The 23285-nt window shown below is 38.1% G+C and overlaps 1 protein-coding gene and 1 pseudogene across 2 annotated transcripts in view; both read right to left on the bottom strand.

Moving 5' to 3' along the window:
- Window positions 1-23085, bottom strand: part of AGPAT5 (1-acylglycerol-3-phosphate O-acyltransferase 5) — a 50678-nt gene extending 27593 nt beyond the window's left edge. The window contains 3 exon segments of one of the 2 annotated variants that reach the window (NM_001131165.1): window positions 1195-1310; window positions 6811-6880; window positions 22861-23085. In NM_001131165.1, coding sequence (NP_001124637.1) covers window positions 1195-1310; window positions 6811-6880; window positions 22861-23079 — 405 coding nt within the window. In that variant the 5' untranslated portion in view covers window positions 23080-23085. 2 annotated transcript variants of the gene reach the window in all.
- On the bottom strand, window positions 6910-22955 carry LOC129047242 (tyrosine-protein phosphatase non-receptor type 4-like; annotated as a pseudogene).
- Window positions 23086-23285: the final 200 nt, after the last annotated feature.

Raw genomic sequence — 23285 nt, 5'->3', positions numbered from 1 at the left:
TAAAAAAGGGCCTCAGAGTGGGACCTCAGAAGTCTTTGTAGAAGGATTAGTCATCCAGTGTAACTAGTCCTTCTAAGAAGAGGAAGCAGTGCCAGGGGTGCTTGGGCACAGGGAAAAAAACCACATGAGGACACAGGAAGAAGGATGCTGCCTGCAAGCCTGGGAGAGAGGCCTTGGGAAAAACGAACCCTGTCAATACCTTGATCTTGGATGTCTAGCCTCCAGAACTGGAGAAAGTAAGTTTTATATATACAGCTCACTATTTTTTTTAATATCATACACATCACTAATTACTGTTATCAACAGTTTAATGTAATTGCGTATCAAATTCTATGCCTTTAAATTTCCTATTTGTTTGAACCTTGTACATTTGCATTTTTGCTCTTTCATTTTACTGCAGCTGGCCCTTCATGTCCATGTGTTCCACATCTGCAGATTCAACAAATCACAGATCAAAAATATGTGAACAAATAAAAATTAAAAATAGTATAACAAAATAATACAAATAAAAAATAAAGTATAACAACCATTTACATGGCATTTATAATGTATTAGATATTATAAGTAATCTAGAGATGATTTAAAGTAGTACACAGGTTATATGCAAATACTATCCCATTCTATATAAGGGTCTTGAACATCTTAGATTTTGGTATCTGTGGTGGTCCTAAAACCAATCCTCACAGATGCTGAAGGAAAACTGTATATGGATAATCAGACGTATATAAATACACACCACTAAAAATGCCAAACAAAATTACTTCAACTGAGAATAAACTATTAAACCCATTTTAAAAACTATACATTCACATGAAGTATATGTTAAATTTTAAAATATGACATTTGTATAGGGTTGGGTATGGCAGTTTCCCACCTATAATCCAGCATTTTGCGAGGCTGAGACAGGCAGATTGCTTGAGTCCTAGACCAGCCTGGGCAACACGGCGAGACCCCCATCTCTACAAAAATTACCAAATTTAGCCGGGCATGACGGTGAGCACCTACAGTCCCAACTACTTGGGAGGCAGAGGCAGGAGGTTCACTTGAGCCCCAGAGGTCAAGGCTGCAGTGAGCTGTGTTCACACCACTGCACTCAGCCTGAGCAATAAAGTGAGACTGTCTCCAAAAAAAATTAAAAAATAAAAAAAAATTATAAACTACATATATATAGAGAAAAGCATGGAATCAAGTTACCTGAGCAAAATAACACCCATACAATGGCAGCCATTTTAACCCTTCTTTCAGCACGTAGCGCACATGTCCTAGCGCATTCTGCCTGATGGCCAAGATGTCAGCAACAATCCAGTCAACTGCAGAGACAGGACCCGGTTAGTGCATACATGAGCCTCTTCACAAGTTGTACTAGGAATGTGCTTCAAAAGTACTGTGATTAGGATGTTTAAAATTTCTTTACATCAATCTGAGATATTTTAAAAATATACATTTTCTGTTTTTTGAGCTTTTTTTTTTTTTTTGCATTTCTTGAAAGGCTTTTTATTTCAAAGATAAAACACAGTCACAAAATACCTAAGTAATCCAACAGCAGCATGTATATGGAATAAAATGAGCTTCTCTAAATCCTAAAGTCTAGAAAACAAAGTTTTTTTAATGAGAAAGGGGAAATTATAAACAAAAAATGGCCAAATGCAACTATGAATTGCCACTAAATATTCAGTGTGTATATATGTGTTCGGCAAAAGGCAAGGACACTTCATCTTCTACTAATGAGTTTTTAGGACTTGGTACTAGGTTAGGACAGCAATCAAATAAAGGTCTCACATGCCTTACAATGGTGCTGGGTAGATATATGTGCTCCTTATGTAACCAAGTAAAATGATCTCAGGCTGCTAATAACTATAGTTAAATAAATATGTTATTAACAAAGGGTTGCAAAAACAAGGGTAAGATGGTATGAGTTGATAACAGTAGCAACAAAAAACTTCCTAGAAGTTGTTAGCTGAGCTTTCAAAAAGAAAAAATTCCCAACACAGAGAGTGGCCCTTGCCAATTAAACAAACAGGAAGTGGCAAAGTGGGTGCAGAAGATGAGAAACAGAGAACATGGTTTAAAGAGGAAATGAAGTGAAATTAAGGAGACAAATGATAAAGGTCTTAAGAACCACAGAAACTTGGATTTGAAAGTAAATGGCTACAAACTATCTCTTGATGAGAAAGAAAACATAAAAATGAAATGTAAGGGAGACTTCTCTAGTTAATACACACATGAGCTCAACGATACTTGAAAAGAAAACTGTTAATCTGTGAAAAGAATAGTTCTAGCATCACCCATGTTCTCAGGCCATGAAAATGAGAACAAAAGGAGTGAGTCAGAGGAAGGAAATGTTAAAAAAAAAAAAGTCTCTAGAAAATAAAAGCTGAGGATTTAAAGGAATTACAATAAAAGTTTTAGCCAAAGAGGACAGTTTTCCACAGATTACAGGATGATTAGCTCTCAGCTATGTGAAATCTGTTACACAATGCACCATACTAGTCAGAATATCCCAAAGAAGATTTAGCCATTTTAATACTAAAAATTAACCCAGAAAAATGTCTTACAAGTTATTATACATCTCTCTTTTTAATCAGGGATTATCATTCACAAGTTAACTTTTTCTTGATGACTTAAGACTTATAATTATTATACATATGAAACTTCTGTTATGGCTCCCTATAAGTAGAATGTTGCTTGCAAAGATTCTCCCCTACAGTGTATGATCCCAGAGACAGATACAACCTGTGTTATTGGGTTGAGATATCTATACTATTGGGTTATCAATGATCACTTTTCTCTAAAGTATATAACTTCCTGTTGAAGCCCTCTCCCTAGCCCCTTCTAATTTAGATTGAAGAAATAATAACTGATAAACATATTTCTTTCTAGTCATGTCTTAGAAACCATATAATCAACCCTGTTATACCTGTACCAAATGCAAAAGTAAGCAGACAATAAATTCTGAGAACTAATTCTGTATGGTTCTGTATGGTTCCCAGGCTAAAGTACATCTTGGAAATATGGTTGGGGTACAAAGTTAAAAACCAGGTTTAGCATTTTTTCCTGCAATAATTTTTTTTTTAATTTGGAAGAATTTTAAAAATTTTAAAAATTTTTAAAAAACCCATTTTTAAAAACCATAAAAACAAACGGTTTAAAAACTGTTTAAAAACAAACGGTTTTATGGTTATATTATGGCCTCAGATGCCCCTCCCAAGAACTTTTAAGAGAAAGTGTAAGATTTCCAAAATACATCATGTTCATAATAAGCTGCCCTGGGCTATGCCCTTAAACTTGAAAATTTTAGTGGAAACATTTAAGAACTAGCTTAAGTAGTCAAAATATACAAGCTTTGTGTCACCAATATTTGCTACTGAATTATCTTTATTCCTTGTTTATTCTCAGCTACGTTTCAGATAGGACACCAGATTACAGATAGTTTCTGACTATCTCAGTTACAGCTGAGATTACATTACTTTGACAATAACTATTCATATTTTGTGTTCTGGCATAATTTAACTAATATAGCAATAAATTTGGCTATGTGAGAATCTTCCATGGCAATCAAGCCAAAGCAGAGTCATTGTTCCCATTAACTTGGAGGAGAGGAGTGGAAGGCAGTGAGGGGCAGCAAGTCTAATTTCCTCACCCCTATCCTCATGAAACAGCAGTTCCTAATTCATGAGGACCCTATGTAGTCCAAGAGATACTGCATGTGCAGCGTTTCCCTACCACGGATCCAGCGCTATGCTAATGGTGAGCTATGACTGTCATCACAACCACTTTTAAATGCCATCTATGAGCGAGGTATGCTACCAGGATTAGGAGATAGCCTCTGTAAAGTGGCTAAAAGGAGCTATCACTCACACCTTACCAATAAGGCTCTGAGAGTTAAGTAATTTGCCCACTGACACACAGCCTATTGCAGAACAGCATTTCTGCAATGACGAACAGGAACCTGCGTCTCTCTAACTCCAAAGTCCATGCCTTTTTATAACATTCTACTCACCACGCGTGCTGTTCAACAAGAAAATTGACACTTAAGCCAAGAAAAGGGAACATTTCATGAGATTAAAAAGGCAAATAGTAGGCAGGGCACAGTGGCTCACGCCTGTAATCCCTGCACTTTGGGAGGCTGAGGCAGGCAGATCACCTGAGGTCAGGAGTTGAAGACCAGCCTGACCAACACAGTGAAACCCCATCTCTACTGAAAATACAAAATTAGCCAGGCGTGGTGGTGCATGCCTGTAATCCCAGCTACTCGGGAGGCTGAGGCAGGAAAATGGCTTGAACCCGGGAGGCGAAGGTTGCAGTGAGCTGAGATTGTACCACTGCACCCCAGCCTGGGCAACAAGAGTGAAACTCCATCTCAAAAAAAAAAAAAAAAAAAGGCAAATAGTGTCAAAAGTAGATCGTTGAAGGATAAGGTGAAGGAATAACAGCCACTATATCCTGCTGACTCCAGAGAGAAATAAGCTAACAGAGACAGAGACAGAATGTAGAGACAAGGATGTGTCAAGCGAAAACAAGGGAAGAGAGAGACTAATTTAAATGTCAGTTCTTTTGAGTATCAGGCCAGGAAACTCATTTATTCTGGCAAGCTTGGCAGAAGACAAACTAGAAAGTCTAAGCAGAACAACAGTCTTTGAAATGTTCTTTCCGCTAATTACATTTTCAGAGATACTCTGTTGTGATTCCTAACATCTCAAAAGGGTTTTAGAAGGGTACCTAAACATGATCGGACAATGAATCAAGTCTATGGATAGACTTCAGGGGTCTCTGAAACCCTAAAACTACATGCAAATTTTTATATGCACATTTTTCTAGGAAAAGGCTCTGTCATATACTGACTAAAGCCTGTAATTCTAAAGAAATTTAAAATCACTCCCCTAGTATTTTCTCAAGTTATATAATTTTAAAAGGCTTTCAAAAAGCAGCCTTCCCAAATCCTGTTGGGATCAGAATGTGGTGCCAGAGCAGTGATACAAAGTCACCAGCACTTCGAGCTAGGGTGAAGGGAAGGGGAAGTGGTTCTCTAAACTGACAAATGAAATTCAGGTCAGTGTGGTCTGAGTATGAATATTATCCTTCCCATAGTACCTTCTAGTCCCAAATACAAGTAGAATTGTTTTTTTTTAATCTGTTTTTTCACAGATGTTTTCTAGAAGTCCTTAATCTGAAGGAATATATATAAAAACCAACATGTAGTAAGCACACAAATTAACAGTAGTAGTTATCAATATTATCACTATCAGCAACACTTTCAGAAATGTTCAGAGAACTCACTCCAGAAGTCACTACTAGAGAGCTCTATTAATCGAGTGGAGTTTATACTGAAACCTGGACAAAGAAAAGCTGGCAGGGAAACTGAAGAAGGAATTTTAAGAGAATCCTGTTAAACAGACAACTCTATGTGAAATTAACACTGGATCAAAATAAAGGACACGCAGGAAAAGCAAAGCTATCAAGAGCCATTCCCTGTACTGGGCCCACAGATCCCTTTTATTTGATATTTAAAACCTGGAAGAAACGTCCATCAGCAGCAGGACAGGAACAGCAGAATTGTGTTAGAAGTAAAACAGCCAATATGTCTACACAGGCCAGAGTTCTCAGCAGCACTGCCCATTTGTTGACTGTTTTGCTATTTTTGCCGAGAATGAAATGTAATTAGATAAAATAGTCTGAACCAGTCATGTAATAAAGTTGGGGAAAATACTCAGATACATCAAAATTCCTATCAACCCCTTGTAGCTTCAACCCTTGTCCTATAAATCTGAATGTAATCATTAATTCACTAAATTGAGAAAAATGCATTTTAACTTCTTTTACTTTCTATACCTCATCTACGGTATAAGTAGTAATAAAAACCACAAAATCATGAAAAGACAGCTGACAGGAAGAAAATTTTAAAAAAGCCACAGGCATAAGTGATTTCCCTTAAGAGTACTATATTGATCAGGCTGTTTCCAGCTTTGAGCTTCTAGGTATTGTATTTTTTAAAGTAACAAAAATGGAATTTAGGAAGTATGCATCAAAAGTAGCTACAGGTTTGAAAACATAAGAAGTGGGATTTTTTAGAGGGCTGAATTATTTGCAGAATTAAAAAGTAACTTACCCAATGACAATTTCCTGATTCTGCTACTGTGCTACAGTTATATTAAGATGTCACCACTGGGAAAAACATTACTGAAAAGGTCATAGGACTCAATGTACTGTTTTTGCAAATTCTTGTGACTCTAGAATTACTTAAAAATACAAAGGTTTTTAGAAGTATCTTAACCTAAAGTATATACTGCACTATTTTGAAGACCAGTTCTCTGCAATTCCTCTGATGGAACAGTAGCAAACCAGAATTAAACCAAACCCATTTGAAGAAGGAAAGGAAGAGCAGACATTAGAAATGACTAGCATAGTAAGGAAATGAGTACTCACATACCAATACAGCTTTTCTGCAGCTTAGCAATCAAAAATGTAAAATGTATATACACTTCGACCCACCAATGCTACTTCTAGAAACATCACTTACAAAAAGAATGAATATACTATTTAAAGAGCTACACAAAGGAAAAACAAAGCAAGCAAGTAAGAAAATAGCTTACTTACATCCAACAGAGGGAGAAGGTAAGTTTAGGAAAATTCATAGCTTTCAAGTTTCTGACTTTCCAAAAAGTAAAATCATAAAAATACAAGAACAGGTATAATATCTGCACAGAAAATGGATGTTTTAAAAAACCCACTTCATTTAAATATAAGAACGGTATTTTGAATGCCCATGTGCCATCTGCGGAAAAACCTGTTTCATGCAAATGAAATACAAACCTGTGCTTTGATGATTTGCTAAATATATTATATTTTCTTTATTTTTTGGCAAATCTCCATATAGCAATATCTAAAAGATAAAACAAAAAAACATTACTTTGATATTTTAAAACATCTGTAATATACTGTAATATACAAAGGAAGACAATGTGAAGAAATTGATGAAGGATGTTGTGAATATTTCCATCCATGATTAACAAAAATTAGACTTCTCACAGGAACCTCAGAGATCATAAACAGCTCATGTACACAAAGCAGTTATATATAGTACAGGTTAATGGTAATAAATTAAAATAGAATAATCAATATCCTCATGAGAAAAATATAGCAAGCATTTATTGATTGCTAACAATATATAAAACACTGTTCATAAGATACATCTTCCTTCAAAGAGCCTACAATCAATCTAGTAAAAGAGACAGACATGTCCACAGGAACTGTAATGAGACATAATGCAAATACTATGAAAATATGGTACCTTTTTAATGTTTTAAATTTGTTTTTTCTTTTTTCAGGAAACTAGAGGATACACAACCTTTTTTAATTTTAAAGAACTGTAAAGTGCAGAGCAGAAGGAGTATCATTAGATGGGATTTTGGCAGATGAGATGAAGGAAAATGTTCATGAGAATAAGAACGAATGGAAGCAGTAACCCTGGAGGCCTGTTGGGTACATGGGCAGTGTCGCGGCTGAGGAGCAAGGAGACCAGAAGGGTGGCTCTGAACTGGAATGGCAGAAGTCTTTTGAATTCCATGCTAAAGATTAAAACTTTATTCTGTAAGTATGAGAGTTTATTTTTAAATTGGGCGGTAGGCACACAGGTGTTCATTGTACCTGTATCAGTCTTTCTGCTGTTTTGTGTGTCTTACATATTTTAGAATAAATTTTTCAAGAAACTGGGAGTATACTTGTAAAGACTTAAAACGAAATGGCTGCTAATGGTGCTAAGTTTTTATTCAGGGCATTTTTGTTTCTGCATCTTGTCATCATGGATTATGCAAGATTATAAATTGGCTAAGGCTTTTTAGATCTATCTTGTCCTAAGGATTATCTTTTGGTCATGACACTATTTATTAATATCTTAAAAAGAGAAGAAAGAAAGGGGCAATTAACCCAACCACTTTGCAGACAAATGCACCTAGATAACATAAAGTTCTGGAAGCCAGGGATGTGACTAAGGTTTCCATTACTTTCCTTAGAAACTGCACAGTGCTATGTATGTAGTATGTTTAAATATTTGCACAATGAGTTTTTATTCATAAAGTTTATCGATGACATAAATGAGTAAAACCAATAGTTTGATCTGTTCAGAGTTAAAAGTGACATCCTGGCTTGTGAGTAAATCCCCATTCTCTTACCAACAAGCCAGAATTGCATCAAGACCATTGAGTATGCACTGATTTAACAGTTTTGCACAGGCCAGGCATAGTGGCCCATGCCTGCAATCCCAGTGCTTTGGGGAGGCTGAGGTGGAGTGGGCGGGCGGGGGCGGTGGGGGCAGGGTGGGAAGATCTCTTAAGCCCATAAGTTCAAACCCAGCATGGGCAGCACAGCCAGACCCTGTCTCTACAGAAATATAACAAGATTAGCCAGGCATGGTGGTGCGCACCTGCCCACACTCCTTCAGGAGCATCCAGAACACACTGCACACCTAACGACAAGTCCCCAGCCCCTTAGGGACTATGAGCTCCTCAATGGCCTGATCAGTTTTCTACCCCAAGAGCCTAGCACCAAGCTGGTTTTTAACAGATGTTTACTGAATTATTTACACTTTTGTCACCAGTAGGTAAAGCTATATCTCATTTTCAAAATAAAGGTAGTTTCAGAATAAACATAAATAAAATAATTTAAGTGCATCAGTGACTTTTTAAAGGCATCATTCTGTAAATCTAGTACTCATTTTTTAAATCACATTAGTTCCTTCTACAAATGTACCCTGCAAATAATTTATCACTTCAAAATAAGGCACAAGAAAACATACGGCTTTTCTTTTTGTTTTTCATAACTCTTTAAGTAATTTTAAGTTCATTATAATTGCTTCTTCATGATAATTTCAGGTTCATCCACTTTTTAAGAACTCATCAGACATCCCCTACAGAAAAAAAAATTTCTCTTTTCATTTATTAATTCAGAGGTAGCCAATAAAAATGATTTCTGAATAACTATCTTCATCACAACTGACAAACTAGTTATTCTGCTTTCGTCAAACAAACTTATTTATCTTGCACAAACTGGCTTTCACAAGAAGGCCTGAATTAGATGTGGACTAGTTTCACCTCACCTTGATCACATCTATGGTGTTTTTAATTTGCTCCCATGATATATAAACTGCCTAATGATTCTTTTTTAATCTTAAAAACAGGTAGTAATATGGAATCTAAAGTAATCACATGCTTAACACCTTAGCCTCCAAAACACAATGTCACAGAGACATAAATATACAGCATTCTTTGTTAAAAAATATTTATTCTTCATTTATCTCAATCATGTCCATTTGCCTTCCACATGCAAATCTTGAAACATGATTTTTTAAAAAAAACTTTCACTGTTGTTAAGTACAGATGATGCTGTTGAAAGGGATCAGAGAATATGCCACACCCAAATATGCTACTTTGGCATAAGGATTATTTTGAGCTGAAGGCAGCTGAGACACAGCAGATACAGGAAGAATTCTCTGCCCTTCCCCTAACTGCCTAAGGCAGGACATAAATTTCCCTGTGGAAAGGTAATATGAATTTCCATCTGTAAAGGTGTTTCCCTGTCCCTTATTAGGAGACCAGAAACTGGCAAAATAAACCTGCATAGCAAACCTTATTACTATAAATTTCCTAGTCATCTTGCCACAATTTACCACCCCTGGGAGCTGAAATCCTCTTCGCCTTTGACTAGTCACTTCTTCACAATTTATCAGCACAGAGGAGCACACCTATAGTCCCTGCTACTCAGGAAGCTCAAGCAGAAGAATCTCTTGAGTTTAGGAGTTTGAGTCCAGCCCTGGCAACACAGCAAGACCCCCGTCTCTTCAAAATAAAGATAAAAATAAAAATAAAACCCTCCTTCCCTGTGCATGTAAAAATACTAACATCAGTAAAATGTGTATGCCTCTTCTCCTATTAACCTGTCTCTTAATTCACAAGCCCTAGCTACCCTACGAGGGTAAAGGAACAGTCTGCTCTCCCCTATACTGTAACATAAGAACCACTAAGAGGTAGGTTCTAAACTACTGGACTTGAATTAAGACTTGAATTTGAATCCTCATCCGTCACCTTACGACGAGAACTTGGGCAAAATACCCAACCTCTCCCAACCTATTTCTTTGCCTGTAAAATGAGTGTAAACCTATTTCTTTGCCTGTAAAATCCTCCTAGGATTGTAATGAAATCAGTGAAACTATGTAAACTACTTCACGCGACACCTAGAACATAGTAACCATCTAAAATATGTTAAACTGTCATTATTATTATCCGATGAAATGGAACTTTTTATTCAAAACTGTGTTAAGTGATAAATGGATAAGAGAAATAGCTAGCTAGTCTATCTCTCCCCAGTCTTTGATTACATAGAAGTACAGCCATAAAGAATTTCAATTTGAATATGATTACGTATACAATTTACACTGTTTATAATTACTTGAACTTTTAAATGTATTTTTATGCCAACGAAATATATTACCACTTAATCATTGTAAGATTTCTGCTGTAAAGCATACAAAAACTATAGTCTTTTTCTACCCAGTTTAAAACGTTTCACTGAATAGTAAAATTATTATGCCCTTCTGAAATAAGATCAAAATAGCAAACAGCTACTTGCCCAATAATCAATACAAACACAATTATCATGCAATAAATGGAGCCTAACAGATGACAAAGTTCTTTTTTTCCTTTTACTTTCTTTAGCAAAGCCTTCTTCATAAGCTTTCTAAATAGTACTTCACACGCAAAACTGTAATGCCTAGGTGTTTGGACCATCACGGCTCACTGCTCTCTCATTGTTCTTACCATGTCTCGTGAATAAACTGGCTGACTGCATTCAATGAGATCAATGAGACACATGGCTGTTTCCATAGTAATAAGAACCCTGGTTCTTCCAACTCCAGCACTGCAAGAAACAACAAGGGGTTTTTCCTTGCTGGCCCTCTTATTTTGCACATGAAAAACAAAATCCAGAAAGTCATTGAATCATCAGGGTGTCCATGGTCAGGCCAACCTCTGTACTGGATGTGCGTGACTGATGACTCTCATTTTTCTCTTGGTTAAACAGCAGTGTGATCTTCCTGAAGACAAAGGCAGTGCTTCCTTCTTCTGAGGGGCAGAAGCCTTGGTAGCATCCATAGGATGAACTTCCTGTGGATTCTGGCCAATATTGGGGTCATTTAATTCTGTCACATTCAACTTGTGTGGTCAACATTACAACCATGGAGGAGCCTTGTTCCCAAGTCATCTGCCAAAAATCTGTTCAAGTGTGTGGTAACACCCCTTGACAAGCACTGTTCTGACTTACAATGCTGGAATTGCACTGATGTAGTCTTCATTACCTTTAAAAATAACCCATGTAACATCATAAGGCAAACTATCTCTGTATCTATTTTTGGAAAGGTTCTAAGGTAATCCGGCACCAGACATTGTCATTCCAAGTTTTTTTTTGATAAGTTGATCAAATTGTGCCGAGAATGTTCCAGCAATAAGCCCTCGGTTAGCTGGATCACTGACTCCCACAGGACATGGTCATCCTGGTGGACACTATCTAGTGGGGCTTTCTCCAGAATGTACTGGAAGTCTGTCTCATTTTCTAGCACTTCTTCCACTACATCATATGCAGCATAGGTAGAACTAGAAGCATGAGTTCCCCAGAATGTCTCTCACAGTTAGCTTTAATAAGCAGGACAACCCAATCATGGGTGTGTTCTGTAAAGTCCCAACCACTGATCAATACAACTTGGTCTTCTCTTCAATCGAGGGTCACTGAGGTCAAAGGTGTTCCTGGTGCTTCTCAGGACACGATCACAGACATCTTCTGATCATATCCCCCTTTACATTGACTCCAAACCTTCCATTTTCATCAGGTTCACTCTGATTAGAACAAGATTATCATGTAGAATACCACCATTAGAAGCAGACTTTTTAAGAAGATAGAACATCAACGTTTCATTAATATGATCTTCCAGATCTTGTTGAAAATGTAAATTATGAATTTTGTTCCAACTGTTTTTCTTAGATTGTTTGGGTGGTAAAGCTGGAGGCTACCCATCTCCAGGGGTGTCCTGTGATGGTGATGATTCCAGAGTGATGCTATTAGCTTGTGCTGATAATGGTGATCTCTGATTCGCAAATATTTCAAAGAAGTGTGAACCACATAATCTGCCAAATGACCAACAGAAGATGGTCATAATCAGGTTCCCTCTTGTATGAATGCAGAATTTTGATGAGTAGGAATTCCTCCTCCAGGTGGCAACTGTGATGGAAGACTTTATGTTTCTAATCTTTTCATCAGATACTGAATTCCTGCTTACTACTTCCCAATCCATTAATTTCCACGTCAATGGCTTACTTGAGAATCCTGCAAGTAGTCTGTCTTTATTTGCCTTTTCTTTGCCACACCGAACTAATTGAACTTCAGTTCTCCCACCATGCATTAGGAATTTTGAACCTAATGTAAAATAATGTGCAAAAAAATTCTTTCCAGTTGGAAGTGGTCTGTCCAAACGGAATATGTGATGTTCTAAACTTGCTTTCCACAAATGTTTACATGCTCTATAATTCACCACATTAAATCCTGATAATCTTTCTCCAGATTTATGCAAGTCATTTTCAAAGCTGAATAAAAAACTGTTTGCACTTAAAACAAATTTTTACAATCTTCGACCACGGAAAGGTACTCATTCGTAGCCTGTTATAAATCAGAATTCCTCTTGACATCATTCCAATCATAATTTCATTGTTACTTGATCCCTTGCATAGTGGAATTCAACTCCACAGAGTTCTAAGGTACTTGCTGTGTTTAGGTAATTAACTTCCGCTTCTCAAGGACATAAGCCTATATGTTGCTGATATAATTTTTACAATTTCTTTTTCAAAATTTTGAGGATGATCAGGAATGAAAGAATAACCTGAGAAGTGGCCTAGCAAGTTCTCTGACTGACTGACTGTAGTCTCCAAGTTTAGTCTGAACAGCAAATGAAGCTAAAAGGGCAGCAGTATCATAAGAACAGGGCAATCTTCCAGTAAGAATGTCTTGTTAAATTTGTAAAAATACTAGTAGTGGGCTATACATGGAATCATCAGCCGCCTGTAAATCAACATAGTCTTGCCCAGTAAAATCAGGATGCTTGCAGACTACATCTAACAGAACTTGCCACTGATCATGTTTATTCGCACTGAAAGCTTACACAGTGTTTTCCAAAAGGATGTTACAAGCCTCTGTATGCTGTCTGTCTCACGTCAACTCTGGTGCTCGTACATTGTAGACTGTGGGTTCTGCCAGCAGGAAATTGGCAATGTGAGGTCATGACTGTACACACAAGATCTCCGTATCACAGCTGCGTCCTCTCAGCTGAAGAAAGCAAGCATCAAAGCCAGGCAGTGATGGGGAGCGGCATGTCTGCTCTACCACCCACAGCAACCACATCGTGCTGTGGAACTGCCATGGCCTGTGCCACCCAAGAAGGCCATGAAGTTCTTTCTCATACACTCAGCATGCATGTGTCTTTTGGTACTGCCCTTAGTTTACATCCTGTCTTTTGGTACTGTTCTTATTTTAGAGGGTGTGTTTTTTCTGAGTATCTATGATGTACCAGTCACTGAGCTAGGCAGTTCCACATATTATCTCATTTTGTCTTCAAAATAGCATAACAAAAAGTATTCCATTTAAGGACGAGAATCTTGAGACTGAGAAGTTGACACTTACTCCAGATGACATACAGAATGGCAGCGAAATAGGAATTACACCTAGGTTTCTCACTCCAAGATCCCAAAATCTTTTGACTGTGACAAAACTACTGTCTGCAAAAATTCCAAATAAAAAATGTCAAGTGAGAAGGCTTCTCATATATTAGAAGCTTATGTAATTTTTTTCACTTTGAATATCAACCACGGAATTACAAGGAACCCATAAAACAAAATTAAAAACCAACAAAAAATTTATTCCTACATAAACACAAATTAAGCCCGGAAGCAATGCAACATGTAAGTGCACCAAGAGCTGGTGTTAACTACATTACATCCAACTTTTAGGTGAACCACCTGCTTACATATGCAACAGCTCCCATCCAGTTAAGTATACATTTGGACATAGTTGTATTCCTCCTTTATTTCCCCAGTTCTTTGTTCATTTCTTTAATTTGTGAACTATCTCAGCATACATTCAAGTTTTCTTTTAAGTGACATCTTTCTGCACTGCTAAATTATGTGTTACTTTAGGGTAGAGACTATGTATTTTGTCAGTCTAGAACATTAGCACCTTTTAACAGTAAGTGGTCAGCACTTAATATGTGGCTGGGACTTAAACACGACTCTCCTTTCCAGGTATCATCACCCTCCTTTCTTTCTGCCCCTGGAATTCTCATGCCAAGCTGAAGCACAGTAAAGTCAACTTCCAAATATTACTTACACTTATACACACGTAAGTACTCTAAAATCTTCAAGTAACACTTTCTTATTTGGGGTTTTGATTTCTGGTGCCTACAGAGAAATAGAAGAAACAACATAAAACCTTGGAGAATTGCATAGGCTCAAAAATTACAAAAAGTACTGGTTTTGATTCACAACTAAACCAAGGTTTCTCTGCACTGCTGGCTGCATGACAATTCTTTTTTAACTTCTCTGACTTTGCTCATTCTGCCTTACTCTTGAGGGTGGAGTCATGTTTCTTCCTCCTTCATCTATTTAAGGAAAGAATGAATCGGACTCACTAGACTTGTGTACCCTGTTAGAGCAAAACTTATCAACTAGTTATGCCATTCAAAAATCTCCATCTCTTAAAAGTGAGATTCATCTACATTTCCACAGAAACACAGACTAGAATTCCCTAGAGTACTCTGCCTTTTCTCTCTGTTTTGTTTTGTTTTGTTTTTTTTGAGACGGAATTTCGCTCTTGTTGCCTAGGCTGGAGTGCAATGGTGCCATCTTGGCTCACTGCAACCTCTGTCTCCTGGGTTCAAGTGATTCTCCTGCCTCAGCCTCCCAAGTAGCTGAGATTACAGGCATGCACCACCACGCCCGGCTAATTTTGTATTTTTAGTAGAGATGGGGTTTCTCCATGTTGGTCAGGCTGATCTTGAACTCCTGACCTCAGGTGATCCATTGACTCAGCCTCCCAAAGTGTTTGGATTACCAGCGTGAGCCACCACCGCACCTGGCCCTTTTATCATTTTTTTCTTTTGAGACAGGGTCTCACTCTGTCGCCCAAGCTGGAGCCTCTACCTCCCATGTTCAAGCGATTCTCCCACCTCAGCCTCCTGAGTAGCTAGGACTACAGGCACACACCACCATGCCCAGTAAGTTTTGGTATTTTTTTGGTAGAGATGGAGTTTCACAATGTTGGCCAGACTGGTCTCGAATGCCTGACCTCAAGTGATCCACCCACCTTAGCCTCCCAAAGTGCTGGGATTACAGGCATGAGCCACACCGTGCCCAGACTACTCTGCTATTTTTGTTAAAAGAAAAAGTAAAATCAAGTCATTCTTCCCTTTATTGCCATCTTCAAGAGGTTACAATGTTGCAGAGTAGATGATCCATACATTAAAATATGCTAATGTTATATAAGTATCATATATGTTAATATTACATAAAAGTTACCCCAACATTGAGATGGGTAAGATCATGACAGATGGAGAAAAGCAAGGGCTTGAGTTGGAATTCCAGAGAGGAGCGGTCTAATGTGGGGAGGGGCGGCCCAGAAGGAAAAGCTAGACTAGAATGAAACCAACGAATGGAAAAGTTAACCGGTGCAGAATTTAGAGAGCCTTGAATGCCATGCTTCAAACTCCTCATGTTTATTATGTTATCAATTGAAAACCTCTTTTCCCTAAACATTCCATGTTAATTACGCATGTTCAAAGTAAAAATTCAAAGTAATTTTTATAGCCTTCTCCACTAACCCAAGCAAAGAGTTACTTTAAAGAGTTACTTTATCTCTGTATGGCAAAGCTAATAAACACGTCTCTAATTTCAGTGTTATCCTATATTGTAATTGGAAGTTCATGTCTTTCCTAGATGAATACCTTGAGAGTAGGGGTCTCATTTCAACCAATATAACCACATTGCCAGGCAGATCATCTTCAGAAAATGAGTGCCTGAAACTCCTGGCTAGACTACTACAGATGTGAACCACGGGTGTTCCCTTTTCCTTGTCGGTAAAAGAGGAAGAATGATGCCTACCTTGTAAAGATGAAATTATTTACATAATAGAACAATACTTGCACATAGCAGCACTCACTAACTGTGACTGAGTGTGTTACTAACCCACCCTCTTCTTTTTCCTCCACATTCAATCACAAAGCCCTATCAGCTACCACTAAAATAGATTTGGAATTCTTTTCCATCTTAACATCCACTCTTTCCACTCCCCTAATCATCATTTCTCACCTGGATGACTACATTACCTTCCAAGCTTGCCCTTTTGCAGAGCTCCACACAAATGTCACTTGCTCAGTAAGATTTTCCAAACCCCTACCTCTCACCCACCAGGCTAAACAACCTGGCATGGCACAGTAAATTTTCATTTTCTTGTTATTGTTTGTCTTCCCACACTAGAATGTGACCTCCATAATGGCAGGTACATTGTCTATCAAACATTGTATCCCTTGGTACCCAGCATAGCACCTGGAACAATGTGCACACGGGAATATTGCAGGGATTAAGGGATCTAGGTTCTAGAGACCCCTTACTGAAAAGTCATTACTTACTATTGAATGGTCCAACTACTAACATCAACCTCTAGTTAAGAAACCATAATAAAATGAGAAAATAGTAAAGGAAAAATTAACTTCTGATTCCACTTGAGAAGCATCAGCTCCACAAAATCAGACAAATATACAAAAGAGGGAAAGTAAACTAGGTATATACGGAGTGCTGTTTTCCCTTGCCTTCCATCGTAATGGCACAGAGGTATCCCCATAGGTACACAGGTATATTTTGTGCTACTGTACTAAAAAACTCATCTAAGAAGTTCATTTAACTAAAGAACCTTCCCACAATTCAAACACTTACTCAAAAGCTCTTGGAAGAAATCTAAAGTTACACAACAAACTGGCACATACCTGGGAAAGGTGTACGTAGTGTAGGAGTAGGGGAAACTTTAACTTTCTCAAAATATTGTGGCAGTGTTTGAATGTATAATTGCATCTGTGATTTTAAAATAGAAAAATAAGGCATTAAAAAACTATACACAAATGCAACCTGAAATAACTGGTTTGTTCACAGAGGTTTATATTCATAAAGTGTAAAAATAGAGTTCTAGTTACATTTCTTTAGGATTTTCCTATAAGTCTAGTAAGTTAACCAGTTCCCTAACCAGAATTTAATTGTGTTAGACTGGAATTGTATTTGATTGAGAAATGTTTAATTTCCTATAGTAATAGTTTTTATTATCCTGCTTAAATAAGCAAATGCAGAAACACACCCAAACCTACACAGTCCTATTACTCTCAGCTAAAGTGAAGGAAGCAATTTAAGATCTATTTAAGGTCTTCACATGAATGGCAAACAAGCAGAGAAGAGTAAAATTAAGGATACAAGGTACAATTCATATTTTTGTTAGGACTACAGATATCAGAGACGACGCTGGGCAACATTTTGGCAGAAGTGCAGAAAGAACGTAGAAGTGCCATAAAACGGAGTAGACTAGATGACTTAGAAACACCCTTCTCCAATTCTAAGTAAACATGTTTCATTCTAATGAATGGCTGCTTTTACAGCAAGATTCAGAATATAAATTTAACTCATTAGGAGTTTAGGATTAGTTTGATGAGTCAGTGCTACAAAAAGAAAGATCCAGTAATAAATGTTCTCTAGATAAAAAGCCTTGACTGTTTCTGAGGAACTTGGAACAATGTTTCAGTTAAAAGTATGAATCAGCTAAGCATGGTGGATCAAGGACGGATCACTTGAGCCCAGGAGCTCAAAACCAGACTGGGCAATATGGCAAAATCTCGTCTCTACCCCCCACCAAAAAACACCAAAAAAGAAATTAGCTGGGCATGGTGCTGTGTACCTGTAGTCCCAGCTACTCAGGAGGCTGAGGTGGGAGGACTGCTTGAGCCCGGAGACAGAGGTTGCAGTGAGTGGAGACTGCACCACTGCACTCTGGTTTGGGCAACAGTGTGAGATTCTGTCTTACAAAAAAAAGTATGAATCCTTGGAGAAGTTAAGGGCATATTAGAGAAATGTCAAAATCTTAAATTCTTTATCTTCTTTCTTGTGTTTTTCAAACTATTTTACACTTAAAGCAGGTCAACTGAAAACCTAAGTTTATTTTATATAAACTTAAGAACTGTGCATTTTATTGTTATATTACATTAGCATTTGGGGAAGGGGGAATTAGCAGTCAGAGCCATTAATGTAAAATATATTCTGAAGTAAATTCCAAGTGTTACGAACTGATTTAAGCAAGATAAATTGGTAATTAAAATATTTATTAGGGGCTGGGCATGGTGGCTCACACCTGTAATCCCAGCACTTTGGGAGGCCAAGGCAGAAGGATCACCTGAGGCCAGGAATTCAAGACCAGCCTGGGAAACACAGCAAGACCCCATTTCTACAAAAACTTTTAAAAATTAGCTAGAAATAATGGCACGGCAGCTGCGCGGGAGGATCACTTGAACCCAGGCATTCAAGGCTGCAATGAGCCATGATGGTGCCACTGCACTAGAGCCTGGGTGACAGAAGACCCTGACTCAAAAAAACCTAAACCCCAATCTATTATGTGTTGATTAATTTTTTGTCCTACAAATTTCAATGATCAGTTTTCAGTGTATTGCATAGGAATGGGGGAAAAGAAATTTTTTTAAAAAGAAGCAAAGAAAAAAGAATTCTGACATTTGAAGACAACCTATTAACTTTTATCAACTTCACAAAACATGCTAAAAAGATTTTTCATTATTTATCATAACTATTACAGTTATTGTTTATGCAGCTATCTCAACATTTAGGATATATCTAGATTCCTAGGATAAAATTCTAGGCTATAAACTAAGATAAATCTAGTTTCACTTTAACTCACGATGATAGAATTTAAGGTAACTTCATTCCTTTTTCATGAGTCCTACCCACTCCTCTGCCAGTACTCCAACTTTCCTTTTAATTTCCCATAAGTTTTCCTTAAACTCCAGCTCAAGGATATACATACAGCCTCTTATTCTGAGTCTCTAAGCATTCCACATTCCAGTTACTTCCTATCCTATAGATAGGGCTTTTAAGTGGCAAACAAACCAAACACCAGTATATTCATCACATCATACATAATTAATTGTCTTAGAAGTTATATTACCTTTAATTTATCAAGATTTCAGTTATTTCCATATATATATACATATATATATATAATCACAAGATGGTAATTTCAGAATCAGTTAAGAATTAAAAGAATACCAAAATATGAATAAGTTGGTTATTATATAGAATATAGATTTGTTCTGAAAATAAAACAGTTAATCAAATGTTCTACTTAAGGGATATGTGAAGGTAAATCTGTAAATAAGAAACTAAAAGATTATGGGAAAGTAAGTAAACTTATTACAGAAAACCAGGTTCTCTGTTAAAGAAAGCAGAGACCAAAATGCTTTAATATGTAAATACCTAAAGAATATTTAATATGTAAATACCTAAAGAAATAAGGCAAGTTAAACTACGAAATAACTACAAAATACTGAATAGGCAGAACTATGGAGTTCATTACTGTGGTGGATTGAAGGGCAGCCCCTCAAAAAATGTGTCCACATCCTAAGCCCTGGAACCTGTGAAAGTTTTCTTATTTGGAAAAAGGCTCTCTGCAGTTATAATTAAGGATCTTCAGATGAAGAGATCATCCCGGAGTATCCAGGTGGGCTCTAAACCCAATGACAAGCATCCCTCTAAGAGAAAGGGAGAGTGAGATGTGAGACAGAAGAGGTGGCAGCAAGGACTGTAAGGCAGAGGTTGAAGTGATGGGGCCCCAAGCCAAGGAATGCCACCAGTCACCAGAAGCTGAAAGCCACAAGAATGGATTCCCCGCTAAGACCTCCAGAGGGACTACAATTGAGCCTACACCTTGATTTCAAACTGTTGGCCTCCAGAATCACGATAAATAAGTTCTATTATTTTAAGCCACTTAGTTTGAGGCGATCTGTTCTGGCAGCACAGGAAAGTAACACAGGTACTTGAATCAATGCCTCTCAACATAGCAGAGAGACTTAAGTTGATTTTCAATCAGTCCCAAATTACGTGAAATATAAAAAAGCTTATAAAATTCTTATTACTTATTCTAAAGAAATAAATGGTGAAGAAAGTACCCATTTGAGTTTCAGTACCAATGAGAGATTCTGGAAGGACCTAAAAGGATAAACGAGTTATAAGGAACAATTTTAGCAGCACTGACTGAAATATTTCTCTATCTCAGAGATACATATGAAAATAAAGTAGTGAAATTAGGGAAGAAAAAGGTATTTACCCAGAATCCAAGGAAAATCCAAGTAAATTTGTTGGAAGCAGGTTTACCTGCCAAGCACAGATCATAAATCTCATGGACCTACTACTACTTCTCTTCAGCTTAAAAATTCTATGTAAAAGAAAATATTCTTCTGCAACAACTACTGTGAACCACTTATTTTTTAAACCTAGAGTTGAAAGGCGTAAAAATATCATTTAAAAAAAATTTTATTTAAAAATGCCTCTTTAATGTATATAAATTAATAAACCTTTTATTTAAAAACTTATAACCTCTTAAATTACTAAAACTCCCTTCAGAAACGAGTCAACAATACTTTATACAGAACAAGAGAATCATCATTAGCCTTGCAAATGAAAGCTGATAAAAACAATTCAAGAAAAAAAGAGTGTCCTAACAAAACAAGAAAAGTAAGCTAAAAATTTTAATCAAAACATCTCAGTGACAAAGTTAATGGTACAAAGGCATATAGGTAAAAAATAAGGTGACAGAACATCACTATAAATCTTTTTCCTTTGGGTCTTATGTTTGAAGATGGCTATTTATTCCTCTATTGATTTAATCTTAAAAGAAACAATAAAAAATATTGAAAGGTAGCTTTGTGTACACAGGAAATCCAGATTCCAGAAAAAGACCCTAATAAATTCAAAATACCCTGCTCTCTGTTACTAAACAGAAAATAATTATTTGTCCCCTCCAAACAATAAAAATAAAAATGCAGGAACAAGAAAGTCTTGGTTTTAAATTTTTATTAAATGTTCATAACTTGCATTTGATGATCAGTGGGCAATCAGTTAGTTCTAGGATTCCTAAAGAACTTCATCAAGGAACACACATTAAACAAAATTTTGAATTACACTTAAGGGTCCTCAGGCATCTTTTCATAAATGCATGAAAATTAGTGCTGGATGCTAGTTCCTCTGATTTCAATAGAGAGGGGGGGAAATGATTAGATTCAATGTTTTCAAAATCACTTGCTGGGAAATCAAGAAGTAAATTGGAGCTCTGAACATAATGTAAGCTATGTAATTTCAGAAACACTGCTAGGTTTTACAGCCATTTAAAAAAATAAGAACTTGCCAAACCAAAAAATCCTTCAATGGTGTATTCTGCATCACATTGTGTACTCTTTGAACAAAAATAACATAATCCGCCACAGACAGAATTATTTTTTTAAGAGGTGAATGACTTTGTGTTCTGAGCTTATATCCCAGCTCAGGCTGGTTGTCATATGATGTGAAAGTAAAAACTTCATCATGATAAAAATCATACATTTAGACAAACTTGGTGGAGTTACCATATAAAGGGAAAAAATTAGCCTGAATTATTGAAATTTTTAACTGAGGCTCATTTTAAACGTCAATTACCAGGAAACCATGATCTGGAATAGTATCTTTTTTTCTTTCCAAGGAGACACTTACAGACACTGGTTTAAATGGAGGCCCTGGCCTCTCCTAATTCCTTCCCCCCAAACAACTTCCAACTGGGGCCATCAAGGGTCGATCAGCAGTGCAACTGCAAACTAAATATAGTAGCTGACTGACCACAGGGTAAAAACAGCTGCTGTAGGTGGAAAAAAAAAAGTTAAAAAGACAAAATGATACCATCCCATTTTCGCCATCCCACCCTAACCCTACCAAGAAAAGTAAAAGAGGACTAAGTGGACATTAGGAATAACCAAGAATAAAGCTGTTCTTTCAAACTGAGAAATAAAAGAAAAATTCACCTTTTTTTTTTTATAACACTTCAAATACCTACTGTTAAAGAGGGCCTTCTACTTTTATGGTTTGTTTCTCAAGTTTAATCTACGAATCCAATCTCTACAGAGAAACAGTAACAGAAAGAAAGTAATCAGACAACAGATCACCCACACATTCAAGCCCAGTTAAAGTTGGCAAGAATTGTATCTAGTTAGGCTTCTACCGTAACAAATGTATTCATTTCCTCGCCCAGCTTTCACTTGTCCAGGGGGAAGAACACAAGACCGAGTTGTACTTCTGTTTCAAGAGGTCACTGTAAAAGCGCACTTCGGAGCGTAGACGTCTCCGATCTGTTCCAACATGACCACCTCTTTGGACCAAAGGCCAGAAACTGCTAAACGCGTGCCCTATTATTTAAAACGTGCATCTGCACCCACTTTGCTAAGCAGCATCAGACCCAGGCGAGGGGCGGGGAAAGGGGCGGCGGGTTCCACTCGTAACCTCAGGACGACGCAGCCACAGCTTCCTAGAAAGCGATCTCGGCAGACCGGCAGGAAGCATGCGGAGAGGAAGGCGGGGAGGCGGCACGTGCTCTCCGTGCTGGGTCCGCCGGGCCGGCCGGGTGACCCTCGCCAGTTGTGGGGGAGCGGAGAGGTCTGCGCCCCCGGGAGCTCGGGTGGACGCCGAGACCCGGAAGCGGGAGGCGGCTCACCTGGACCCCGGTGTAATTCTCGAAGAAGAAGAGCACCATGCTCTGGTAGACGCAGTAGAGCCGGTCGTCCAGCGCTTGGTAGAAGCGGGCGGGCAGGAAGGCGGAGAGCAGCCGCCAGACCCCCCAGGCCAGCACGTAAGTGGGCGCCGTACCCAGGAGCACGACGCTGGGCAGCAGGTAGCGCATGGAGTACGTGTGGAGCACCAGGGACAGCAGCATCTTCTCAGCTCGGCTGCAGCGAGCTCCGCCTGCGCTCCCCGCCCGCCACCCGGGCCTCAGTCGCGGCCAGCAGGCGGCCAATCACCGCCCGGGCCCGGGCCGCCGCGCCCGCCACCCGCTCCCAGCCTCCGCCCCCAGCCGCATGGGCCGCGCCGCCGCCGGGGGCCGGGTAGGCGAGTGCGGGGCTGCGTGCGCCGCTCGCGGCG

This window comes from Pongo abelii, chromosome 7 (assembly GCF_028885655.2).
Source record: "Pongo abelii isolate AG06213 chromosome 7, NHGRI_mPonAbe1-v2.0_pri, whole genome shotgun sequence".
In the NCBI taxonomy this organism is placed as follows: Eukaryota; Metazoa; Chordata; class Mammalia; order Primates; family Hominidae; genus Pongo; species Pongo abelii.
Note: the sequence above shows the minus strand (reverse complement) of the source record. Positions and strands in the feature narration are given on the sequence as shown.